At 41.9% G+C, this 22,704-nt stretch overlaps 1 protein-coding gene across 1 annotated transcript in view; it reads right to left on the bottom strand.

The window, feature by feature from the left end:
- Window positions 1-20,763, bottom strand: part of LOC118782021 (Golgi apparatus protein 1-like) — a 44,043-nt gene extending 23,280 nt beyond the window's left edge. The window contains exons 1-2 of the mRNA XM_036535230.1: window positions 20,440-20,763; window positions 1,262-1,291 (exon numbers count right to left, since the gene is read on the bottom strand). Coding sequence (XP_036391123.1) covers window positions 1,262-1,291; window positions 20,440-20,757 — 348 coding nt within the window. The 5' untranslated portion in view covers window positions 20,758-20,763. The remainder of the gene's footprint in view (window positions 1-1,261; window positions 1,292-20,439) is intronic.
- Window positions 20,764-22,704: the final 1,941 nt, after the last annotated feature.

Raw genomic sequence — 22,704 nt, 5'->3', positions numbered from 1 at the left:
TAGTGCCATTACCACATCCAGATAATGGGGGAGGGGGGTGGTTTGCAGACAGACATGCCCCCTTCCTCTTGTGGTGGATAGCAGCCATCGTTTAAGCCTAGTACATCAAGCTGATGACTTCCAACTACTGGAATCGCAAAGGCCTGCCAGTTCTGGTCAAGATGGGTCTTGATACAAAACTGGGTTTTAGTGATTTCACCAAGTCAGCCCTGGTCATGAAGCCACAAAACAAGGGCACCACGCAGTCACAGTGCTTTATGGCAGCGTGATAAACTTTATAACCCAGGAAGAGGGCAGTTTTCCCTGACAGGGAAAAACATCCCAGGCCAGAAGTCAACAGCAGATAAATCAAGACTGTACTTATTGTTCTATAACATAGTGTGAGTGAATTATGAGGGAGAATTTGTGATCCAAGAACAGGGATACGGTGGCTTAATAACAGACTCATGGGGAGGCATCTGAAATATGTGAATATCTGAAACAGCAGCAGCCTGAGAAGATGGACCTCACTTGAAGGGTTCCACTGTAGAGGCTGGCTGTGGCCACAGACTAAAAAAAAAAAAAAAAAAAAAAAAAAAAAAAAGAGAGCCTGACACTGTGAGAGGACCATTTCAGCGCTGTCAGTCTGCTCAGGTGAGCACTGCAGCGCATAGCAACGTGCAGCTCGCATTGTGCTCAGAGGCCTCATTCAGACTAACCCAACTACATGGGTGTTTAAATAAAAGCATATCTGCAACATTATCCCCCGGTTATGAACACTGTGTGATCAGCACCAGCTGACGTCTTTATCACACCATTCCTGGGAATAGCTGTTGCCTCGTGGGAAATGACAGCTAAAGAGGTGAAATTAAGCATTCATGACCCACTGCCAGCAGGTCAACCAGCTGCTAAGGTTTTCTGTAGAAAAACAAATACAGATTTACTGCACTGTTTGTGAAACCAAGAGACCTGCTCTACTGGTACATTTACATAAGTGGCTTGCAGGGGAGCTTTCATGATCATAGGGATGATATGACAGTTGAAATGAGAGAAGAGGCAGTCCCAGATTACATCTTTATAAGAAAAAAATTAATAAAGAAAACGGAGATCATGCCAAAGCAATGACAACACTTGTTAGACCAAACATTAGAGTGGGAATGCATTACACACAGTACTATCACGTGATGGCATTCTTTGAAAGCACAACGCCAGAGGCAGGACCTCAGCTGGGGAACTCTGCATGTAAACTTAAAAAGGAAGACATGGGAACTGGAGCACTTACATGGTTGCAGTCTGTAGCAATCTCCGACTCCTGGAAGGAAAGAAAAAAAAAGAAGAAGTCAGACAATGATCACAGCTGCTGGGTCTGAATGTCTCTGTAAGAATGGAGCTGATACTGCAGACAGGCCTCTGGCCTCTCCTCTCAGAGCCAGAGATGTGAGGCATTTTCCAGGATTACACAAGTGGCCAAGAGAAGGAACACATGAATGAATGAGCAAACTAACACACCACAAGTGTATTTTAAAATATGCCTTATAAATGTAATCCAAATACAGTATTTTGAAATACTTTCCTGATTTGAATATGCATTTAGAAAGAATACACTCAAACATCTTTTGTTTTGCATTTGAAAATACTGTGTCAAACACTTTAATATCTAATTCCAGGGATGCAGTTGAAAGAAAATTCAAATGTTAGACCTTTATGTAAAATAGAAATAAACATACATATTTACATTAACAGAATACATTAGCAACTTTTACTCATATTTATATTCACATACAAGTTATTGCAAAGCTACAGTACGTTGCCTTGATAAACTTCAAAAATAAGAGGTTGTCTCGGAGAGAGCAATGACTGTAATTAGCAAAAAAAGTGTTCTCACAGAAAAAAAAAATGTATTTATACTTTCAAAAGTACATTTCAACTAATTAACAAATAGGTATCACTTCATTCAGAGGCATCAAAACAAGCACCCGCAGGATTCTACAGTGTGACTCTGCACAGGACTTGGATTATCACTGTACAGAATGTCAGGGTCACTGCTGCCAGTCATCAATACCCACCCCAGACATGCCACATCCTGCAGCTGTGACATCCAATCTCTTCCCTTAATCCTTACCCTTGCACAGAAATACATGGCACAGTGTATAGATTTCACAGTGCAGTGTGCATTCTCATTTTCCTCTTCTATCTAGAGTCTTCTAGTGCACAAGTCTTCTAGTGATGACTTCTATCACTGTTAATAGTTTGTAGGTTTAGAGTTACAAGAATAAAGTTAGGAATAATTCCATAATTACAGGTCATTTTGTGGTGGAAAGACAACTCACCAGTGATGAAGAATTTAATACATGATAAAGGGTGAAGGGAAAGAACCCTGTACAGTTTTGTAGAGTGAATCTTTCAGCCAGTAGCCTTTGCTAAATGTTGGCTGCAGCACCATATGAAGCCAAACAAATGCAAGGGCATCAGAAAGAGCAGGTACAAATGATCAACATGCTCCCAATGTGCACATCAGCAGTTTTGCTTTTGTACATGTACTGTGTGGAGAGCCGAAACCCCCATTGCACCCCCTCCCATTCTGAACAGCACAGCAACACCTATTCCACAGGGGCCCACAGCCGACCTTCACTCGCCCAGAACAGCTGACGGCAGCAACCCGGCGTTAAAGCCCGGTGACCCCCACAAAGGTGGTTGTGTGGAGCACTGGGGGGGTACAATCAGCATCCTCTGCGACCCAACGCCACTCTCTCATTAGGGGACACACCACCCTGAGTCCTTTGTATTACTGCGGCTCACAGCGTCTACCCCACCTTTTTAAAAGCATCAGCAGGACCCGAGGACACAGAGCCCTGTCACGCACCCAATCACAACCAAGCTGCTGGCAGAACACACACCCCAGAAGCGGTACCAGAGACAAGCGTGTTTGGCGAGGGTACATCATTACACGGTCATTACACAATCTCCGTGTGACTCATCGATAAGAGAAGGCAGTTATCTGAATGAGGAAAGAGATGGGAGATCCGGAGAGTAGGTGTAGCCTTCTTCCAACAACTCTGTCACCCAGGCAGGCTAAGGGGGGAAAAAAGGCAACTCAGATTTTTATACTAAATTAATCTATACCTGACTGAGACAGTGCAGTAATCTCCACTGCAGTCAACATCCCCACCGCCCTTAAACAGCATCCCTACACAGGCAACCACCCTTTCACTGCAGCCAGGACACTACAAACACGCTCTTAACATCAGATATGAGGGATGCATTGTTCCCTCATCAACACAGCCACCACCACCCCGCCTATCCAAACCCCCCCGCCCAACACCGTATGCTTGTTTCAGCCAAGATGGAAGGCAGTGACAGGCCTGACGCAATCTAGGATGACGCAGGCAGCCTTCCTGCCAGAGCTGGAAGAGAATCATCCTGGGAATTTAACTGATCTCATTACAGCGAGGGCTTGAGGAGAGTCTGCAGGCTTTTTTCAGAGAGCTGCGTATCGATACGCTGCCGTGTATTTACGGCCTCGTTTGGGCTTCCCCGCGCAGGAACGCACAGTCACAAAAATTTCACCAGCCAGAGGAATGATGGTCTCAATGCCTCTGTTTTTTCAGCTCCACCTCCACCAAAACAAACAGCTAATGAATTGCAGGCAACTAAAGGAATTGTGCGCTTCCCACGATGCTGCTGGACACATATGATTAACCTTCACACTTCCTGAAAGAGACTCACTCTCCCTCATGCCAAACTCCACTGCACATCACCCACAATAATAGTTCATCCCTGGAGAAGGCTGATTTGAGCTGAGGAAAGTATTCTACGATGATGGCACTAAGACATACTTTGAGAGATAACTTAGTTGTGCTCTGGTGTGTTTGTTACTGATACAAATGCCCAAGAAGTTGTTCCATCCAAAGCTTCCATTAATCCACCAATCTAAAATAAAACCATCTAGAGAAACAAGTTAAACTTGGCAAGGTTTATGACATCAAATCCACAAAACTGCACCCAATTTATTAATTAATCTTAAACACTTATCTGGTGTGTGTGTGTGTGTGTGTGTGTGTGTGTGTGTGTGTGATACACATATTCACAGATGTACACACGCATGCACACATGCATGCACACACAAATTACACAGAGTAGTACAGCCTATATTTAAAATATACAGACATACAATGCCATCTTACCATATCACATATCTTCCAATCAGAAATGGGCGAGTAAGAGGCAACTGCCCAGTCCTGACTGCCCTCGTCCTAAAATAAGGCACGGCGAGGCTGGCGGGCTGCCTGTTTCCTGTGGGACTGAGGGAGGATGACCAGCCCCACACAGCCCCCCTGCAATGGCCCCGCCTGGCACAGCTGGTGCAGGCCTCTCTGAGTCTGGTGTACGGTTTCCTCACACCAGGATTGTGTCACATTAACACACTTCAAAACAGTGTCGGCCTACAAACCCAGCAGCTCCCGCCCCTTGGTTCTGCCCCAGCCGACGCCTGCAGATATCCTGCATGCCACCAAGGCCAGAAAGCCTCCGCTCAGCTCTGTGGCCGTGTGCTGGAGGCTGTCAATGAATGAGTGTTTGAGAGCATACAGGCTGGCCTGAGGGAGTATGAACATGTCTGTTTATGACTACATTTGCATGCATCTGTGTTTACATATTTACGTATGTCAATGTAAACGTGTCCACATATGACCTTTTAATAAGCTGTGTGTAATCTGTTCATGACAGTTTGCCATATAATAAACATACTGAGTGTGTCAGTTTAAGACTATTTGTGGGTATGTATGCAAAAATGTGTTTATACGTCCATGACAGCAGATGAAAGGTGGAGTGAGCCATGGTGTCTCAGCCCCCCCAAAAGGGTTTGCCTCCCACACTTCCCATGGCTGACTGAGAGCTGACCATTCTCTCTTGGCAAGGCCCAGGGCTGGTGTTGAGCGAGAGGGAAAGAAGCACTGTATCTGCTGTACCCGTGTCCAGTGGCTCAAATATCACCCTTAAATGTCACCGCACCTGACATCCATCATGCAAAGCACTCATTAGCCTCACCTCCCATCTGTTTGAAAATACTGCTGCAGGTCCTGACACACCATGCAGAGTCTATGGTTAATTACATCAACTGACAAGGAAAAAAAACAAAGCCTAAAATCTGGTAAACTGTGCATCACACAGAGCTCAACACCTTACTCTCTTCTATGAGGAGCTTGTCCCTCTGTACTGATCACCTCAGAAACACAGATGATTGCCAACATGAAATAAATGGCACCTGGAGTACAAAACGCTGCCTTGTGGTAAACGCACATGCTCTTGAATGGCCATTAGCATTAACTCCAAGCTAAATTTTTCATGTGTGGCAGAGAAACATTAGTTGTTCATACTCTTTGCCAATGGTGTGGTCAAGATCATTCAAATGAAATCCATAAATGCCTCTGAAATAAAGCAGACCTGCTCAATACCACTCCTTTAAAGCCTCTGCTCATGACTTTCAACAAAAAAAAAAAAAATGGGACCCTGACAGGAACCCCAGGTTGGCCCTCTCAACTCCCCCTCCCTGCCCTCAAGCTCCACCCTCTTTTGGGAGGCACCTCCAGATGTCACTCATTAAATCAAAGGCGCTCTCCAAAAATTGCACAAAGAGGCATAAGGGCCAGCCCATAACATCAACTCTGCGTTCCATTCTTCAAGACAAGCTGCCTTTGTGTGCCAATCAGACATCTGCTCAAAAGCCTGCATTTTGGGGGAAAAAACAACTGGTGACAAAAGAAACCAGACTATGTTTCTGTGCTGGATTTTCATTCTCTTGTCAGTGGAATGTGTTAATATGAGAAGATCACTCATTTTAATAGGCACACAAGTCTCTCCCATTTCCCTGTGACCTTCACTAGTTTTCAATTCTCAAAAAGCACCATCTCCTCACCTACAGCAACACACAGTCGCTGTACCCAGAAATCTTATTTGAATAGCAATATGAATGTATTTTAATAGCTCACCGTTTTATATTTGTCCCTCGATCTTTCCTGGTTCAGTCAATCAATCAGGATGGTGACACAATACATTTTGTACCTCTCTTTCCAGAACTGGCTGGTTCTGTTGCTATTACTAATAGAAATGGACAAAATTTCAATGGAGAAGCAGACACATGCTTCTCCACTGAGATTTAGTCTATTTAGTATTACTGACACTTCCACTATCAAACACTCATGGTGCAAGTGCAACATGAACGGAAGTCTCAATAACCCCTAGCATCATTCTGAACTCAATGCTCCCACTCAATGCTCTATGTTAACCACAGAAAACTTTAGCATGCAGTAACTGAAGCATCGAGACATCACATTCTTTTAAAATGAAAAGATGTAGCCATTTGACATGGCTGCTCATTACTTCTTTCCATTATTTAAGTCAACAAAAAAATAAAGACCCAAGACCAGTAAAACGACTATGACAAAACATGGACTCTAAAAATAACTATTCATAGCACTGCTTTAGAGTACCGTTTGTACAATTAAATGCTGAAAATTGGGACTTCTCAAAAACATTCTACTGCAGCCAAAGCAAATCAAATGTAAGCATCTTGCTAAAAAATGGTGCAACAAATCTGAATAGACCTGTAATTCAACAGGCCGACAGTTGGCATCTTATACAATTTTTGGTGATAACGCTGATAAAGCCTTATAAACCTTCCCTCCTTTGCTATGCACCATGTCAAAATAGAAGTGAATGTCCTAAAGGTTTAGCATGCCTTAACAGATAGCACCAGACTGGTGTATATATCTAGAAATAACATCTCTGCTTTTAATAGCTATGCTGTATCAACTTCAAGTGCTGCATGATTCAGCCAGCTGGGACCAAGAGAGGAGATGCTAAGGCTATGCTTATGGAAGCAGCACAGCCAGTCCGGTGTGAGTAGGAGTGTTACAATGCTTGGCTGTTACTTCAACATCAGGAGGTCCACACTGAAGAAAACTGAAGAAAAAGTGGTCATAGAACTTGTATAGAAATAAAAGGTGGTCATGTGGTCACATGTCACTGTTGTACATGCCACTGAGAAAACTACCACTTTCAACTGGATATACAATAATTAGGCACATTTCAGTATGAGCTGGTAAACTATTTGGTGGTAAGAGGACCAGAAGGCTGTGTGACTCTGACAAAGGAGGGAAATGGACCATTTATGGCCCTGTCTGGTAATGCACTAACAGTAAGAGATTTCCACTTTCCCTGAGATGAAAAATTTAAACAGGTGAAGATACTACAACTGACCTTGAATAAAAACCCACTTTTTCAAACAACATTGCTCAGATTCTGAGCCAGTTGTTTAGGGCAGAAAAAGACCAAAATGAAAGGGGGTGGATCCACACTGAGGCAGTGAAAATGGGCTCAAATTTATTACATGCACTTGGGCACAGAGTAATATCTTGAGAAAAAAAAAATTAATTCTTAACTGTGCAGGATAGGAGTAATGACTATCACCAGAGCCAAAGGCAAGCCCAAAACAAACTGACCTGGGCTGACATAATGTTGGCAGACCACACAAAATAGTGTGTTGAAATGGAGCCTGGGTGAGTCAAGAAGATGTAGATGTGTTTATCAAAGTCATTTCCAATGCTTACTACTTATGTCTTCACATTAAAGATAGCTCGCATCAGAAAGAAATTACTATGCTACCACAGCCTACAAGCAGCATCTGTATCATTTGCCACAATCATAGCCCAGTGGAGTCTCACCAAAATGAGAACATCAGCAACCGTTTTGATCACTCCTTCCCTTTATAAGCTGTAGAGCGACTTGACAAATTTTGTGAGTGAACTCATTTACATACAAATGTGACACAGGCAGCACCAGAGAAGCTCAATTAGAAGTAGGTTCCAGGATCAGCAGCACATCAGCAATAAGTGACTCAAGCAAGCCATCACACAGCTACGATCACCTGTGCAGACTCAAGCTGCTGTGTACATGGAGGATCGTCCATATTATTTTATTCACACATCAACATGCCTCTCTGTCTGACATTTACAGCCATGAGGACAGAAACAGTCACAAAGCTGCTATGGAAGAAGGGGGTACACAGGGTCACATTCATAAAACATGGAACAATGATCTAATTAGGTTCTGAAGAAGCAGACAGATCTTTTGCCTGCTAAAGTAAGGGACTCTGGAGACCAGTTATGCATTTATTTTAGTCTTTTGTGGCATAAGGGAAATTTTCTCTCAACTTTTGCACAGCGGATAGAGATTTAGTCTTGGCATTCTCCATAATAACCATAAATGAGAGAGCCCTTCAAAAGAAAAGTCTATAAAAAACAACCCAGTTTCCTGTGTGGTTCTGCTCCTACTGTTACTTGGCATGGTTTGCCAAATTGCTACTAAGTAAACGAACCAGCTGAGCTGAGTACAACTTATCATCGACTTTTGAACAGACTTCAGCTAAAAGACTAAAGTATGCACCTTCTACAGGGGGGGGTCCCATCCCACCCTGTCCAAAAACACTGAGACGTTACCATCTGCCATTGTTCCACAGCCTGCTGCCAGCAGCCAGCGAAGGTCGCTCTCCATGACAGAGTGGGGATTCGGTGAACACTATGGGATGGACCTGCCTCAAACACCCAGCAGGATTCTTTAGAAGAGGAGGATTTTCTTGCATGCAGATTAGTGTTTGGCAAGGCTTGAGGTGAGCACACTCCACAGCCTGCATGCAGTTCTCCTCTCTTTAAGCAAGGCAGGGAGAGGCACCCCCCTTTCAAAGTGCTGCAGAAGTATTCCCAACGCACTGCATTCTCTGCCCTTCCCCAGCCACGTCCACTGAGAGCAGTTAACTCTGTAAGGACTCGGGCAGCCAGCACATGTTAGAATAGACCCCTTTTGGTCAGGCTGTTTTAGTTCCATTGTCCTGCTGAGTGCACAGAGATGTCTGGGAAGGGCCTGGAATGATTCAGGATTCCACTGCCTTTACATTCCATTTTTTTCCCCATTCATACTTTTTCTTTATACTCATCACATTTTGTTGACTCATATCCAGCACCTAACACAAGTCATTCCCTCTTCTCTCTACCAAGTGCAGGCAGTGACTCCCTTATTAGAGAGGGTGTGCGCACGCGCGCACGCACGCACGCACGCACGCACGCACGCACACACGCGCAAACAACTGCACCCCATCAGTGATTCTCCAGGGAAGTCGCACTCCTAGCACATCTCAGTACATTTAGAGAGGAACTACATTACAGGACAAAATGAAATCTTCCATTTGTGATGATACCTTTAGCCAATGACACAAGGTGGAGATTAATTCCAAATGTTTAAGTAAATTCAATTCAATTATTAAGCTGGAATCCAAATTGGCCAAAAAGTATAAAGACATAAAATAGGAACAAAAGGGAAAATTAAGGTAATTTTGATAAAATTTTAACATATTTCAAAACATTTTAAAGAACAAAGAACAACTATTGTAAGCTCTTATTTGTATTTAACTATACTTATTAGTACATATTTGTACATAATTTTAACAACTTCCTTCTACTCTCATCGCTGATGTAATGCTGGTATTTCTTTACATAGGGCTGGTCATTACAGCATAATTCCATGAAAAAGTTTCTGGTTACCACATATAAATTGCCGAGAATAACAAAGAACAAACAGAAAAAAATGTTTTATATTTAATCTGTGCTTAAATATAAATAGAAATAGCCTATAAAAGTATATATAAATACAGCACTACATATTGTTCATAGTGATCTTAGTAGTATATCAATCTTATAAAATTTAGTGGAATGTGATAGAACTGAAGTATTTTCATTGAAGTAGAATTAAATTCCTTCATTCCAATTGAAAATCTATTTCTAAACTACACTGCACCAAAATAATCCATTTGGAACTGACCACAACAGCCATAAGAAGAAAAAATACATGTAAAATGTGCTGGCAACACTTAAACCTGTGCACAGTATCACTCATTCTTTCACATTCAGTGTGTGCAAGCTTTGATTGGGTCTTTAATGGAAACAAACAACAACAATTAATGAGATTATTTAATGCAGTCGGGTCTCTTAAAACTACAATCTGCAACACAAGTCCTTTTATCAGGCTAAATAATGAACTAAAGCCAAACAGTACACTGCAGTCTTGCTCAATGAAGCAAAACATTGGCTCAAGCTGGGCATCTACCTCATTCTCTGAAGGTAATTAGAGACAGCTGCATCTGAAAGGGTCGCCTGTCACAGAGGCCATAACTGACCTGCTTGGCTGCGAATTCTTACCTGAAATGGCTAGCGCAAGTGCCAATTCACTGATATGAGATCACTCTCTGGCTTGAGAAAAAGGGCAAACTGCTTGCTTATTTTTTTTTTTTACCCAAGTTAAAAAGCAAAAAAAAAAAAAAAAAAAAAAACAGAACAAAGGTTCAAAGTAAATGCAGAACAACAATGGAGTTTCTCCCATGGCTCTGTGGATAGAACCACCACTGTGTGAGTATGTCATTTGGCAGACACTCTTATCCAGAGCTACACAACAGACAGAGCACAAAGTGCCTCTAATGAACTGGTATGAAGGACTGTCCATACAGCACATCACTGACTATGCTCAAACCTGCATCAGCCCCAAACAGTGCTGAGATAACTACCACTTACATGATTCGATAAACAAGTGTAGTGCCAGATAAACCTATAGTAAGAATAGCTAACAGAAATACTACAACACACCCTTCCATAACGCTTGAGCATAGAGTAAAAGTAAAAAAAAAAAAAATTAAAGCTTACGTAGAGGAGCCAATGTGCAGTCTGAAGAGATGGGTCTTCAGTCTGTGGACAAAGATTGTTTCTCCTCCTTGTGGATGATGCAATGCTGAAAGTCTACAGAACCTGGTAACACTTCTGCCACTTCACAGAGCTAGTCAACCCCGCAACCATCTGCATTGTTACAGGTAGCAGCCCCAACAGATTTTTGCACCACACGAGAAAGATACTTCATTTCCTTATTTCTCAAGCCTGATGTCGCTTGCAGCAGCCCTTCCAGACAAACTAATGATTGAACCTCTACTGCTTCAGGCCATTTCCACATAATTCTGCACAGGCTGTAATGGAAGCAACGGGGCCTGGGCTATGTTCATACGCATCACCATACACAGCTGCCAAGACTCGCAAGTGGACACCGGCACACGCCCCAGCATCTTTTTGGGAATCCATTAAAGGAAGGCAGACACTGGTAATATGAATGATATGAGCTATTCCTCCTTAGTCTCTCTGGTGACCTGGATGTGAACCACAGGACTCAGCTTTATTCTCATTCAGATCACAAGACCCTGCCAATGCATCCTGCTGGATAAATGTCACCCATCGGCACACAGCAGGCCAGAGAGCTCCGTTCCCCGCTTGCACCCATGGAATGGAAAAAGACAGCCGCACTCCTCTGTTCCCCTTATTTCAACAGACCGCAGAAAGTGTCACTGGCGCTTGCCGCCTCTTCCCACAGCCCAATCCATCATTTCTGGCCTTTTCTGGAATTAAGACGGATTCTGCGCAGGTGAATTGAGTGGGAGGAGCAAGATGACACGCACCATAACAACGATCCTTCAGCGTGAGAGAGCCTGGCACTGCCGCCAGGAGATAACACGGATCAGAGCATGAGTCACCCACACAAACTGGACCCCTGTCCTCCCACAATCCTCCCTGCAAACATCTCAATTTCTGCTTCTCTTAGCCCTTCCTTCATGCCGGGTGCTTTAAGGAACTGAAGGACAAATACAGCAGGAATGTATGCATTTACAGGGCACAACAACCGATTGCCTACCTGCTGCAAATTAACCATTCCTTTTGAAATGGGACCCACTTTGGCATAATTCCCTCAGTCTCTTGAAAACTGGCATTCACAGTGCATTTGTAATGTGACAATCTGAACATAATTCCTATGTATACATTATCAAATTATTTATGAGATATGGTAAATTGAGGTAGTTTACCATCTTCTTTTAATTAAGTTTGCTTGGGTAACCACTAATGGCCCAAGAAAGCAAGCTTTTGAAGATATCAGGGGCATTGTCACAGTAAAATAACATGAAAAATAAAAACTTGCCAGTGAACTGGAGGTTTTCCAGAACACATAAAAAGTAAAAATGAGTTTCCTCTTTTTAGATGGGCCAGCCCCGCCATGCTCATATTCCAAAATTGACAATGGTCTTACATATGACAGAGAATATGCATTCTTTTCAACATCCATTTTAGAAATGTGTAAAACATATATATTATAAAATTCTCAAAGCACACCATGACTTTTACATCAAAATTGTAACTGCATCTTCCGTAGATCAAAATGACAATATATTAAAGGACACCTGTGAAAGAAAAGTCTATTTCAGTAAACAATTTCTCAGAAGACAGAAATTTAGCTTGTTTTCAGATTTCCACAGTACAAATTTATGTGCTGATTTCCATGAAAATCTGACAGGTTGTGTCAGATTTTTAGAAGGTGTGACATTTTTGTTGATTTTTCTACAGTACCACGCTTCATGCGCCGTGAAAAATAAGCATTTAATAATATGATATGCCAACAAGAAAAACCTGTTTTCTACAAGCCGTTTCTTACAGCAAAGCAGCAAGAGAGAGTGTCAGAATGGCAGGAGAAGCAAGCGTCAAGCCAGAAATACACACTGGCTGGGAAAAGCCAAACATGAGGAATCTACTGAGCTGTGTCAGCAGCATAAAAGTTTATTTGAACCACCCGCAGTCACTCAGCACATCGACAGAAGAACGATAAGTGAAAGAATTAGCTGGGCAGCTTTAGTGCAAGAGGTGGTAGCTTGTCTGTCCTATATGTATGTTCAATACAAGATAGCCTTTGAGGGTAGAGTCAATGATGAATGGGCAGTGCCATACAGTATGGCTACAAATTGTCAATTCCTGACATGGTGACAAAGTACAATTCCCAGATTAAGACTTGTGTGACATATCAGCCAGAACCATAGTGATTCAGCAATAGCCCAATCACTCTAGGTACTGTGCTCTGAATTTTCAGAATTATACATGTCTGTTAGGCATTACACACTACTGTTGTTCAAAAAAGAATGCAACACTCTATGGTGGCTCCATTTACACTCAGTTGACAAATATTGGGTATGAGGTAAAAAAAAAAAAAGTAGGTACTCGCTAGCTAGCTAGCTAGCATGGAAGTGGTTAGCAAATTAATTCTGTTGTAATCTGGGAATGAAATAAATCTAACTATTTTCCACAAAGGTTTCAAAAAGCAGCCTACACAGGGAAAAAAAATTCTATCAATAAAGAAGTTGCCAGCCCAGTTACATAAAGCTTTCATTCGTTACATTTCTACATTTCAAGGCATCAAACAACTGTGGTGACATGACAATTCCAATATGCGTGTAAACTCAAGATTTTAAATCAAGTGAAATTAAAATTCCCTCATTCTATAGTCCGTACTGTACTATAGACCTAAAGAGATATTTTACTTGCTAGGTGAATTTGAGCAATCAGAGAGCGACAAATGCTGATTAGCAGGTATTACATATATGAAATGTCTTCCACTGTTTCACCTAAAACTGGAAAAATTTGTTTATTAAATACAATAGTGTTTCGCATTCCAATTTATATGAACTTATTATTGCAGTTAATAACCGAAAGTATTATGGACACCAATAACTTCAAAACTCTTTCTCAGCTTATTTCACATACTATTTACACCAATAATAAACCCAGAATCCAAATAGCTAAATGAAGCCCAAACCTAACAATTGGCACTCTTCTAATCTATCTAGGCAAAAACTGATATATGAAGGGGAATGTAAACCTATCCAAGAAATATATACCATAAATGGCAGAATGCTACGTTATTACATTAGATGGCTGAAAAGTGAAACTTACTCCGATGCTTGTAAAAGCTTTGTTGAAAAATATTTTTTTCTTACCACCAAATTACATTTCAGAATGACTTCCCTTGTGAACAAAGACAGCTAGAGATCACACCTCACAGCATATTACTCTAGCTAGCAGTCTATGAAATCACTGAACTGAACACAGCCCTGGCCAATTTGCACCTATCTACTCCCTCAAAGTCCATTTTGAGAATAAAATAGTCATAACCAAATGAAGCAAGTTCAACTGCAAAATAGAACTCTCTGGAACACTCTGGTGCATGCAGGAAAAACTCCCACAGCAGAGATTTTGGAACGTACAAATGTCGAAACTTAAATTCTATCAATAATACATATACACATACACACAATTAGTCACATAGTTGTAAAGTAAGCTTCACCTAATTAACTGGACCAATCAATGAGCTAATCACCACAGCTCCAATTCCTGCATTATCATATCATTTACTTCAGTGTGCCATGAGATGTTTCATTGGGTTGTGTGGTGTGACCTCAGTGGCACAGACATCTCAGTTCAGATCACACTACCACCGACTGCCCCCTAAAGAAATGTCATCATACACTTCAGTAAATGATAATGTAATGTGTGTGTCTGTGTATGTGGTTAGCACTCCTGCCATGCTGTTTCACTTAAGAATGTGTTCACATAGGGCAGCATCAAGAATTCGAAGTGAAAAGCAATTATTCTCCTGTCCTGAAAATCTTGTAGCACTGCAGTTAGAGCTAACAAAAACATTCCACAACAGCACTTCTGTTCCCCTAAGGAGCTGCTTCAGATTCAATTCTGCTCCTGTTGAAACAGTGATGGGTTGGGCTCGTTGTTCTACCACACAAAATGACACACAGGCACACACCAGCAGGCAGTCTCGTGACCTCTCAAACAAAAACCACATACAACCCTGTGTTTCCAAGCAAGTACTATCAGGCATCACAGTTGAATGCAATGAACCCAAACTACCACCCTACCCCTGCAGACCAATGAGCAACATTAAATTTCAGGCTTGACCAGAGCAAATCAGTTATACCCGAGCATAAACACATTAAAAGCCAAACTGAGCATTAGAAATGGTTTTTATGTGCTGCATAATTAAAATACTTGTGATCAGCTTAATTCATAAAAATACTAACATGAAGAAATGTAAATTAATGGGTTTATAGTATTAATCAGATCACAGAGATAAAGTGCCTAGCTTAGCACAGGTGTCCTAGAACCCATGTGAATAAGATTTGCAAACAACTGAGCCTAGCACCTACTTGTAATTCCCTGTGATTATCAGCGCCGTCTCTGCTGAATTAAACCTTGAAAGACGACAGATTTCTCCATACATCTGCTATCCATTTCCAGAACAGTGGAATCATCTGACAACTGACTGAAAGGGGAGGCGGAGGGTCTTTACATCTGAGTAAACTGCAGTGATCTGTGTCCGTTTGACCAGCTGTGAATACATGGACACACGCAGCCACTCAGTGCCACTGCTATTGATGCAGAGAAAGGAGGAAACAAAGAGCAAGAGGGCGCTTCATCACGCATTCAAAAAGAGAACCCTGATGAGCGTGGCAGTGTTTCTAAAAAAAAAAAAAAAAAGGGGGGGGGGTAACAAAATCCAATCACACAGACCACAGAGAACCTGCTCTGACCTCCTTCTCCAACTCTTTCAACTCCCACACGGATTTTTCAGGCAGTCTGTGATCATGCAAATGTCTATGACTGAGTCTCACGGCTATATTTACACTTATTACAGACTGCTTTCAAGTTCATTTTCAGTGCAGCAAACACGACAATCCGAGACCTTATCAACAACAAACTGACAACAATGGAACTAGCATCTCAGGGTGTGTTGTTGCCCCAGATCTAGTCATTGCAGTGAGAGGTCATACTAGACCACTTCACACAGCTAGCACCAAAAGCCTCAGAGTCCAAATGGTCACATGCTTAGATAATGAATAAGGGAAAAAAATAAGACTGAGCAGGAAGCTGGAAACCACTATTCACAACATTTATAAATCATTCACCATGCTAAGTTTACACCTGTGCATTTCCCAAGATACAATGTTAAGCTAAACCACCAGAAAACAAAGGCCTTCACAGAGCCGGAATCTCCCTGGGGGAACACAGCCAAATAGCATCCACGCAGACACTGCATCCTGACACAGTAAAACAGGCCCTGACTTCATTCACTCCTGATCATTGCCATTTCAAGGTATTCGCTGCTCCACTATTTTTGCATTGTTGTGTGGCCACAAGATTCAGCCAGAACATAACATAGGTCTGAATCACAAGCCCTTTCCCAGAGTCACTGTAGCCCATCTAACCTGCATTCTCTCAGAGCAATTACTGAACAGACAGGAGGCACTGATTGCCCGATGATGACGCATCATCTCCTGCAGCCAGCCATTTAATGGAGCTCATATACCAGTTATGGCCGCACGCTGTCACCGTACACAGCTAAAGGTGACATAGGTTTTGTTACAACATTTTTAACTCATTAAAATGGCAAGGCAACCCCACTGAAGGAACAGGATAAGGAGGAATAACAGAACTGTCACACTTGAACAGAGCCCATGATAGCAGTGTCACCGACATCAAAGAGTTCTGATTAAAGCTTCCTGTCTGTCCTCAGCTACTGGTGCTGCCCCCTTTCAAATTCCTGCCTCAGACTTCATAACAAGAGCTAAGGGGCTTCAAAACCACCATGCAATCACTGAATCACAGGTGAGATTTTTTTTTGTCTTGGGGTCAGAAATGACTGAAATCCACATCAGTCATGTCAGTTATGCGTCTTTGGTATGACCGAATGAACCCAACACAACAATGAAAACACAAATGAAAGTGAAATTGCTTGATATTAGACATGTCACCTCAACATACAAACTGTGCGAGTAGGCCGAGAGGCAGGCCTAAGCTGGCCCTAGCATTCACAGTATCCCACCCCCAGGAGCTATACAGGACTTTTATTCATTTACAACTTCAGGCAGACACAGCTGCTCAATTATTTCAGTTAATATACTAATTATTTAAATAAAAAGATCTACAATTGGTTTACTGGAGGCCTGAAAACCAGATACAGAACTTCTGCTACAGACACAGCAGCTTAAAACAAACATATCTGTGCGTGTCTGCTGCAAACTGCCACTTTTGCACTAGATAGTTTTAGTGTCTCAAGTGCCAATTCTGGTGTGCAATAAAACTATAAAACCACACCCAAGTGAAAAATGATTGAGAGCAATAACTTGGGCTTTCATCATGCCCTCATTCACATAAAGGGACTAAAAACCTCACACCATAAAGTGAGCCACTGTAGTAACTGTGAAGCTACTGTAACAACAACTATAGTACTATAGTCACTGTTGCAGCTGCATAAAGAAAAACTGGCCATAATATTCACCAAGATTGTTCCAAGTCTAAATATATTCAATTGACAGTCTTTGCTAGCATCTGAATAATTTGAACACAAATCCTTGTACAGCCTGCACAACTAATAGCCTGGCCTATGACAATCAATAAGATCACAGACTAAACAAAAAACAAATGACAAAGAATGTGAGGTAAAGCACCTTTTGTCAATTAGCAAAGATAAGACAAATATCCCACTGAAAAGATGTTAAGTTCCACTTTTTAGTAGCAAAATTGGATCACGTTTCTTCAAATCTTTGGTATCTTTGGAATTCTTAGTGTTTGGCTGAAAATTACGGTGTCTGAAATGGTGCATCAGTACAAACAGCTATGCCAATAGCCTGACAACTTAATGACTGGTTTCAAACCAGGTCCTATATACTGGAGAAAATGTTCCAATTAATGACATCAATTACACTCAAATCACTGACACTTAACCTGACACTTTGCTCAAGTTTACTCACTGCCAAGGAGAGGGGAGGTTAAATATTTTAAAATAAAGAAGAAAGTATCTCAATTACAACAACTGAAATAGGAAAAGATGCAAATTGAACTTATAACTAGGTTAAAAGACCTTTAGATTAGACAGAATCTATATGATCGCCGAGGCCCATCAGCAGACAACAGCCCCTCTGAAGAGAACATTAGCTCAGTCATCCTTCAGATATAAAAATCAGTGTTGCCAGTGCGGACAAAGTACCGAGCAGCCAAGTGCTGCTTCTTATTCTGTTAATGAGAGAGCTGAGCTACCAAATTACACAAGAGAGAAGGCATTGAAGTAGTGTGGTCTGAATCAAGAAAGCACTGAAGATGTCACATGGGTTGGACATGTGATCATGGAGGAGAGGGCAGACAAGCTTATATTCATATCAGTGTGACTCAGTGAAAAGCAGAAACAGTCCCATACAGTAAAACTGCTGTTCAACGATCTTCCTGGATAAAATGGTTTCATTACTTCTAGCAAATGAACCTTTGTGCTCATGATAGCTAGGGAAAGTGGGAGAGGGAGTGGAGGGGGCAACAGAAGTGACCATGACTGGGGCAAATTCAAGGTTCTGAAATAAAATGTGAGAAACTTGAGAAAATCCCTTCTTCCTTACACACATCGCAGTAGGACAGCCCAAAGCTGTGCTGTCCGCGGACTGGCACCAGAGGGTATGGGTGTGAGCCAGGTCAGCCTGCGGTGGGCTCAGCACAGAACATCCACTGAGACGCACGCCAAACTTTCTCCACTCCTTCACAGCACGCCCAGCGTGCAAATAAGGAAAGTGTGCTTCTGCAGCAATCAAACTGAAGACAGGGAGGGGTAAAACAGGGAGGGGCCATACATCCACACCGGTGATCTTTTTATCACAGTGGCCAGAAACACTTCAATTCCATGCCTTTTATCAGACACGGAGACAAAGAAAACCTTCAGGCAAATGCAACAGGTACACAAGAAGAGGAGGAATGCTCATACTTAGTGACGAGGTATCAGTGTCACATGCACCAAAGGCCTTAGACATATATTTCTTAGTAGTCACTTGCACCATGTATCTGAATTTACATTGGGCACATTTCAAAAAGGGAAATAAATATCAACATTCCAGTGTATCTTTAACAACACATGCCACATATGCGGCAACATTCTACAGTTTCGTTTTTCACAATGGAAATGACCTTTGTATTCCATCATCAAATTCTCATAGAAGGACCTGCTGGGTTTTAACTTAAACGCCAATGATTTCATCGGCAGACCTACTAACGCCCATATCAAAACTGCGCCAAAATGTTTAATGTAGTTGTGCGGTACCTTGTTTTGTGTTTTCTTTTTCCCTAAAACTTGAGAACACAATAATAAGCCTACGAACATCTTAATCTTCATGTATGCGTACCACCTCGAGTCATTGTGCTTCAGCCTACCTTCAGAAAGTACTATCACAGAATTTCCTCTCCCTGTGGCGAGGGCCACAGATCACCGTTTCTCAGATTGAAAACCAAAAAGCAGCGTTAACAATGACTGCATATGACGGTTGGAAAATAAATAGGAGTTAACAAAATTAGCCATTTTAGAGCCTCACGATACAACATTAGAGTAACGACGCTAAGGCTTTGATACGTTCGAAAAATCATACATTACTTCGATCTTCTCTCAGGTAGTTTTAGCCTAAACATATTATATCGCTGACTGCATACAGCACCGTCAATCCCAGTGGGTTCAAAAAGTTAAATTCTATGTCAGACAACTAGGTCAGATACAGCTGGCAGGGGAAGTACCTACATTCAGTTTCTACGATGTTTTCCCCGATAACACGGTCTTCATCAAAAACGCAACAAAGCATCGAGTAAAGGTATGTTGCCCAACAAAGAAAATGTCAACGGGCAGCTAGTTAGCTTAACATTTACCACCACAACGAACACCTTAAATAACAGACGACATCCAACTGATATGCCTAGATGCAAAACCAACTGTTATGGCTGGATGAGTAAGGAACGAAGCAAGCAAAGATAGCCAGTTCATTACGCATCGACGTGGAGATTATTATGGTCTGACTAAAATTATGACCCAAACCAGCTTCCAAACGTTATTATAACTAGTTGGTTAGCTAATGTTGAGCTAATGAGCTTACCATCAGTTTTCTAAAGCTACCGTACTGTCTGTACTAAGCAGCTAATTAATTCTAGGAAGTTAACCGTTGCTAGCTAATATACCATATCGTTTGCTGACTTACAACTGTTCACAGACATAACGTAGCTAAAAAAAATCGAGCATTATTCGTGAGCTAGCCTAGCCAAAGCTATCGATAACATCTGTGAGGCTGGCTAAGCAGTTTATAGATGACCACTGCCGCTCAGCCGTAGCTAGTTAGATACCTACATTCCTTTCTTCTTCTTAATTCTGTGCAACTGCAAAATGGGCCCTTATCTTATATTTAGAAAACGTTTGCGTATCCGGTGTCCCGACAGTAATCTCTCGGACGCTTTGCCAAACTGAAGTGGAGACTCATTGCGGACTTTCTGGAGCGCAGTCCGTTTACCGTCGCATCGACACCGCAAGTAATAGATGCAGACCACAGTTCCCCTCCCTCCCTCCATCCATCCATCCATCCATCCACCCATCCATCCATCCATCCATCCATCTCAGCCTAGTTCGATACCCAACCACAGTCACACCCAAGCTTTTTCCCTTTATCATACAATGGCCATGTCTATATCTCACCTCTTTCCTATCTTGCAGGCACTCCAGAACGGCCAAGTTATTGTTCCAGGTGTGCTTCGGGCAAAGCCGGGTCAAGTCCTCTCGGCAGGCCTCCTCCTCGGCCAGCTTCCAGCCGGTTGCCCGGCGGGGCTGCGCGGCCCCGGCTGCAGGAACAATATTTCCCGCAGGTGGCCCCCCAGCTGGAAATTGAGGACTTCCATTGTTAGCTTGAGCATTAGCGTTGCCAATGCTTGGCGATCTAGCTCCCAGAATGGGACATACATAGATCGAAACGGACATCAACAGTAGGAGTAGCTGAACACGTCTACACGTCGCCATCTTCGGGGAAATTGCTACAGCAGGACGGCAGTACGCCACTCCAGCTTAAAACGTCGGCGTGCGTGTTGTAGGCAGTACTAGTCGCTTAGATATAAAATACCCGGATCGGCCGAAATTTACATGCGTCTAGGGCGCTCAGAACAGCCATATTGGAGAGGAATGGACTGAGATGTGTATTGTGGAAGAACCACCCCACAATATATAACTAGAAACCAAGAGCGTAATCAGACCCGTATCACACACACAAAAATCCACTATTTCAGGGTTTTCAACGGGAGTTCCATAACATCCGGTTTGCTACGTGGGCATGTAGTCAGGAAACCTCGTGGGTAATTAATAGCGAAACGTAGCTTCAGCGACAGAACTGTTGCCGATCTTGAAATTCTATATCTATGGCATGCCTCCCCCTTTCTTCGTGTTTTTTTTTTTTGTGACCGCCTCATACAGCCTTAAACCACGGAGCAACACTTGTCATCTGAAAGTAAATATAGTAGCTACATTTCTCGTGTATAGCGGGTTATTACTGTGCGGTTTATCGAATACGTGTCTGTAGATGTAGTCTTAAACGAAACCCCGTTAACATTCTAGACTTGTATGCACGTTAGTATATAAAATACGTTTCTTGTGTTCGTTTTAGTATTGTCATTCCCTCAATTATTGTTCAACGCAATAAACAGTCCCAGTCCCAGGGAGTAGCACATGCGGTATTGTTCATTTGAAATGGATTTGTCAACGGTGAACATGAGCTCTAGACAGTGAGGAAAAGCAACCCCCCGCTGCAACTTTAAAATGTTTGAAAAATATCTTTGTATTATAGAATATTGTTAAAATGTTTTTGGTCATGTACACAGTATATCAGATGCCAGTGGCCATGAAACGTAATTTTCATGTCTCTTACCATCAGGATGAAAATGTTAAATCTACCACAACCTTATATGAAGAAGAATATGTAAATACGTTAAGTTCTGGGGCATCCCAGCATCACTACTAGTCTGCGACTATGATTCACCTTGGTAAAACAGACTGTTGGTCTGCCTGCACAGTACATTCTCTTTCAAGCACAAACACGTGATCACACTTGTTCAGAATAAATTCACACCCTCACACAAAAAGGAAACTACAAAGCTTTGAACTATTTCAAAAGTCTACACGTACAATGAGGTCCAGAGCTTTGCGTTTTCTGTTGTCTTCTGATTTACTGTGACCAGCTTTTTTGCTATTGAAATTAACAGAAATCAAAACTGGAATCAAAAGCAGTTTTCTGGACTCCAGATTGCTTCCATGAATTTAGCTTCATCATTATCCGCTTGCATTATATTCATTTTCAGATTCATCAACTAAAATTATCTGTTGCAACTTTAAATCAATGTAAAATATATTGTATCAGCTGGGTAATCCGTGTAATATACAAGTCAAGGATGAATTGCTAACACACCAAAGATTATATATAGAGTATATTAATTCTTTTACTAGCACACCAATACAACAGCTGTAAAGGGAATTTGCTTTATTGTCAACCTGAAGCAAGGAAAGAGGAGTTTTATACTGTTCTGAGATTTAGATCAACTAAGTCACATACACAGGAGAGAACAGATCCCAGATGAGACGATCAAGATCATTGGAAGGAATACATTAGGTAAAGGAGAATACAAAAGTGACAATTTCAACCCCCAAATACACTATTTATGGGGGATATAGCTTTTAGAAGGCTTTAAACATGAAAGGTAACTGTTTATATATATTTACATAACTGCCTACAAAATGCTATTTGCAGGCCAAAGATTTTCAGCAAATGACCCACTAAAGATAACTGTATGATGTATGAAGAAATCTATGATCTTGTTTTGGGTTGAATTCAGATTAAGATAGTCATCTTGAATACATTCTCATGTGCTTTCCCTCTGAATACAATTGTCCACAAAAGTGAAAAATGTGTGTGACATATCA

The sequence above is a fragment of the Megalops cyprinoides genome, chromosome 8 (assembly GCF_013368585.1).
Source record: "Megalops cyprinoides isolate fMegCyp1 chromosome 8, fMegCyp1.pri, whole genome shotgun sequence".
Taxonomy (NCBI): Eukaryota; Metazoa; Chordata; class Actinopteri; order Elopiformes; family Megalopidae; genus Megalops; species Megalops cyprinoides.
Note: the sequence above shows the minus strand (reverse complement) of the source record. Positions and strands in the feature narration are given on the sequence as shown.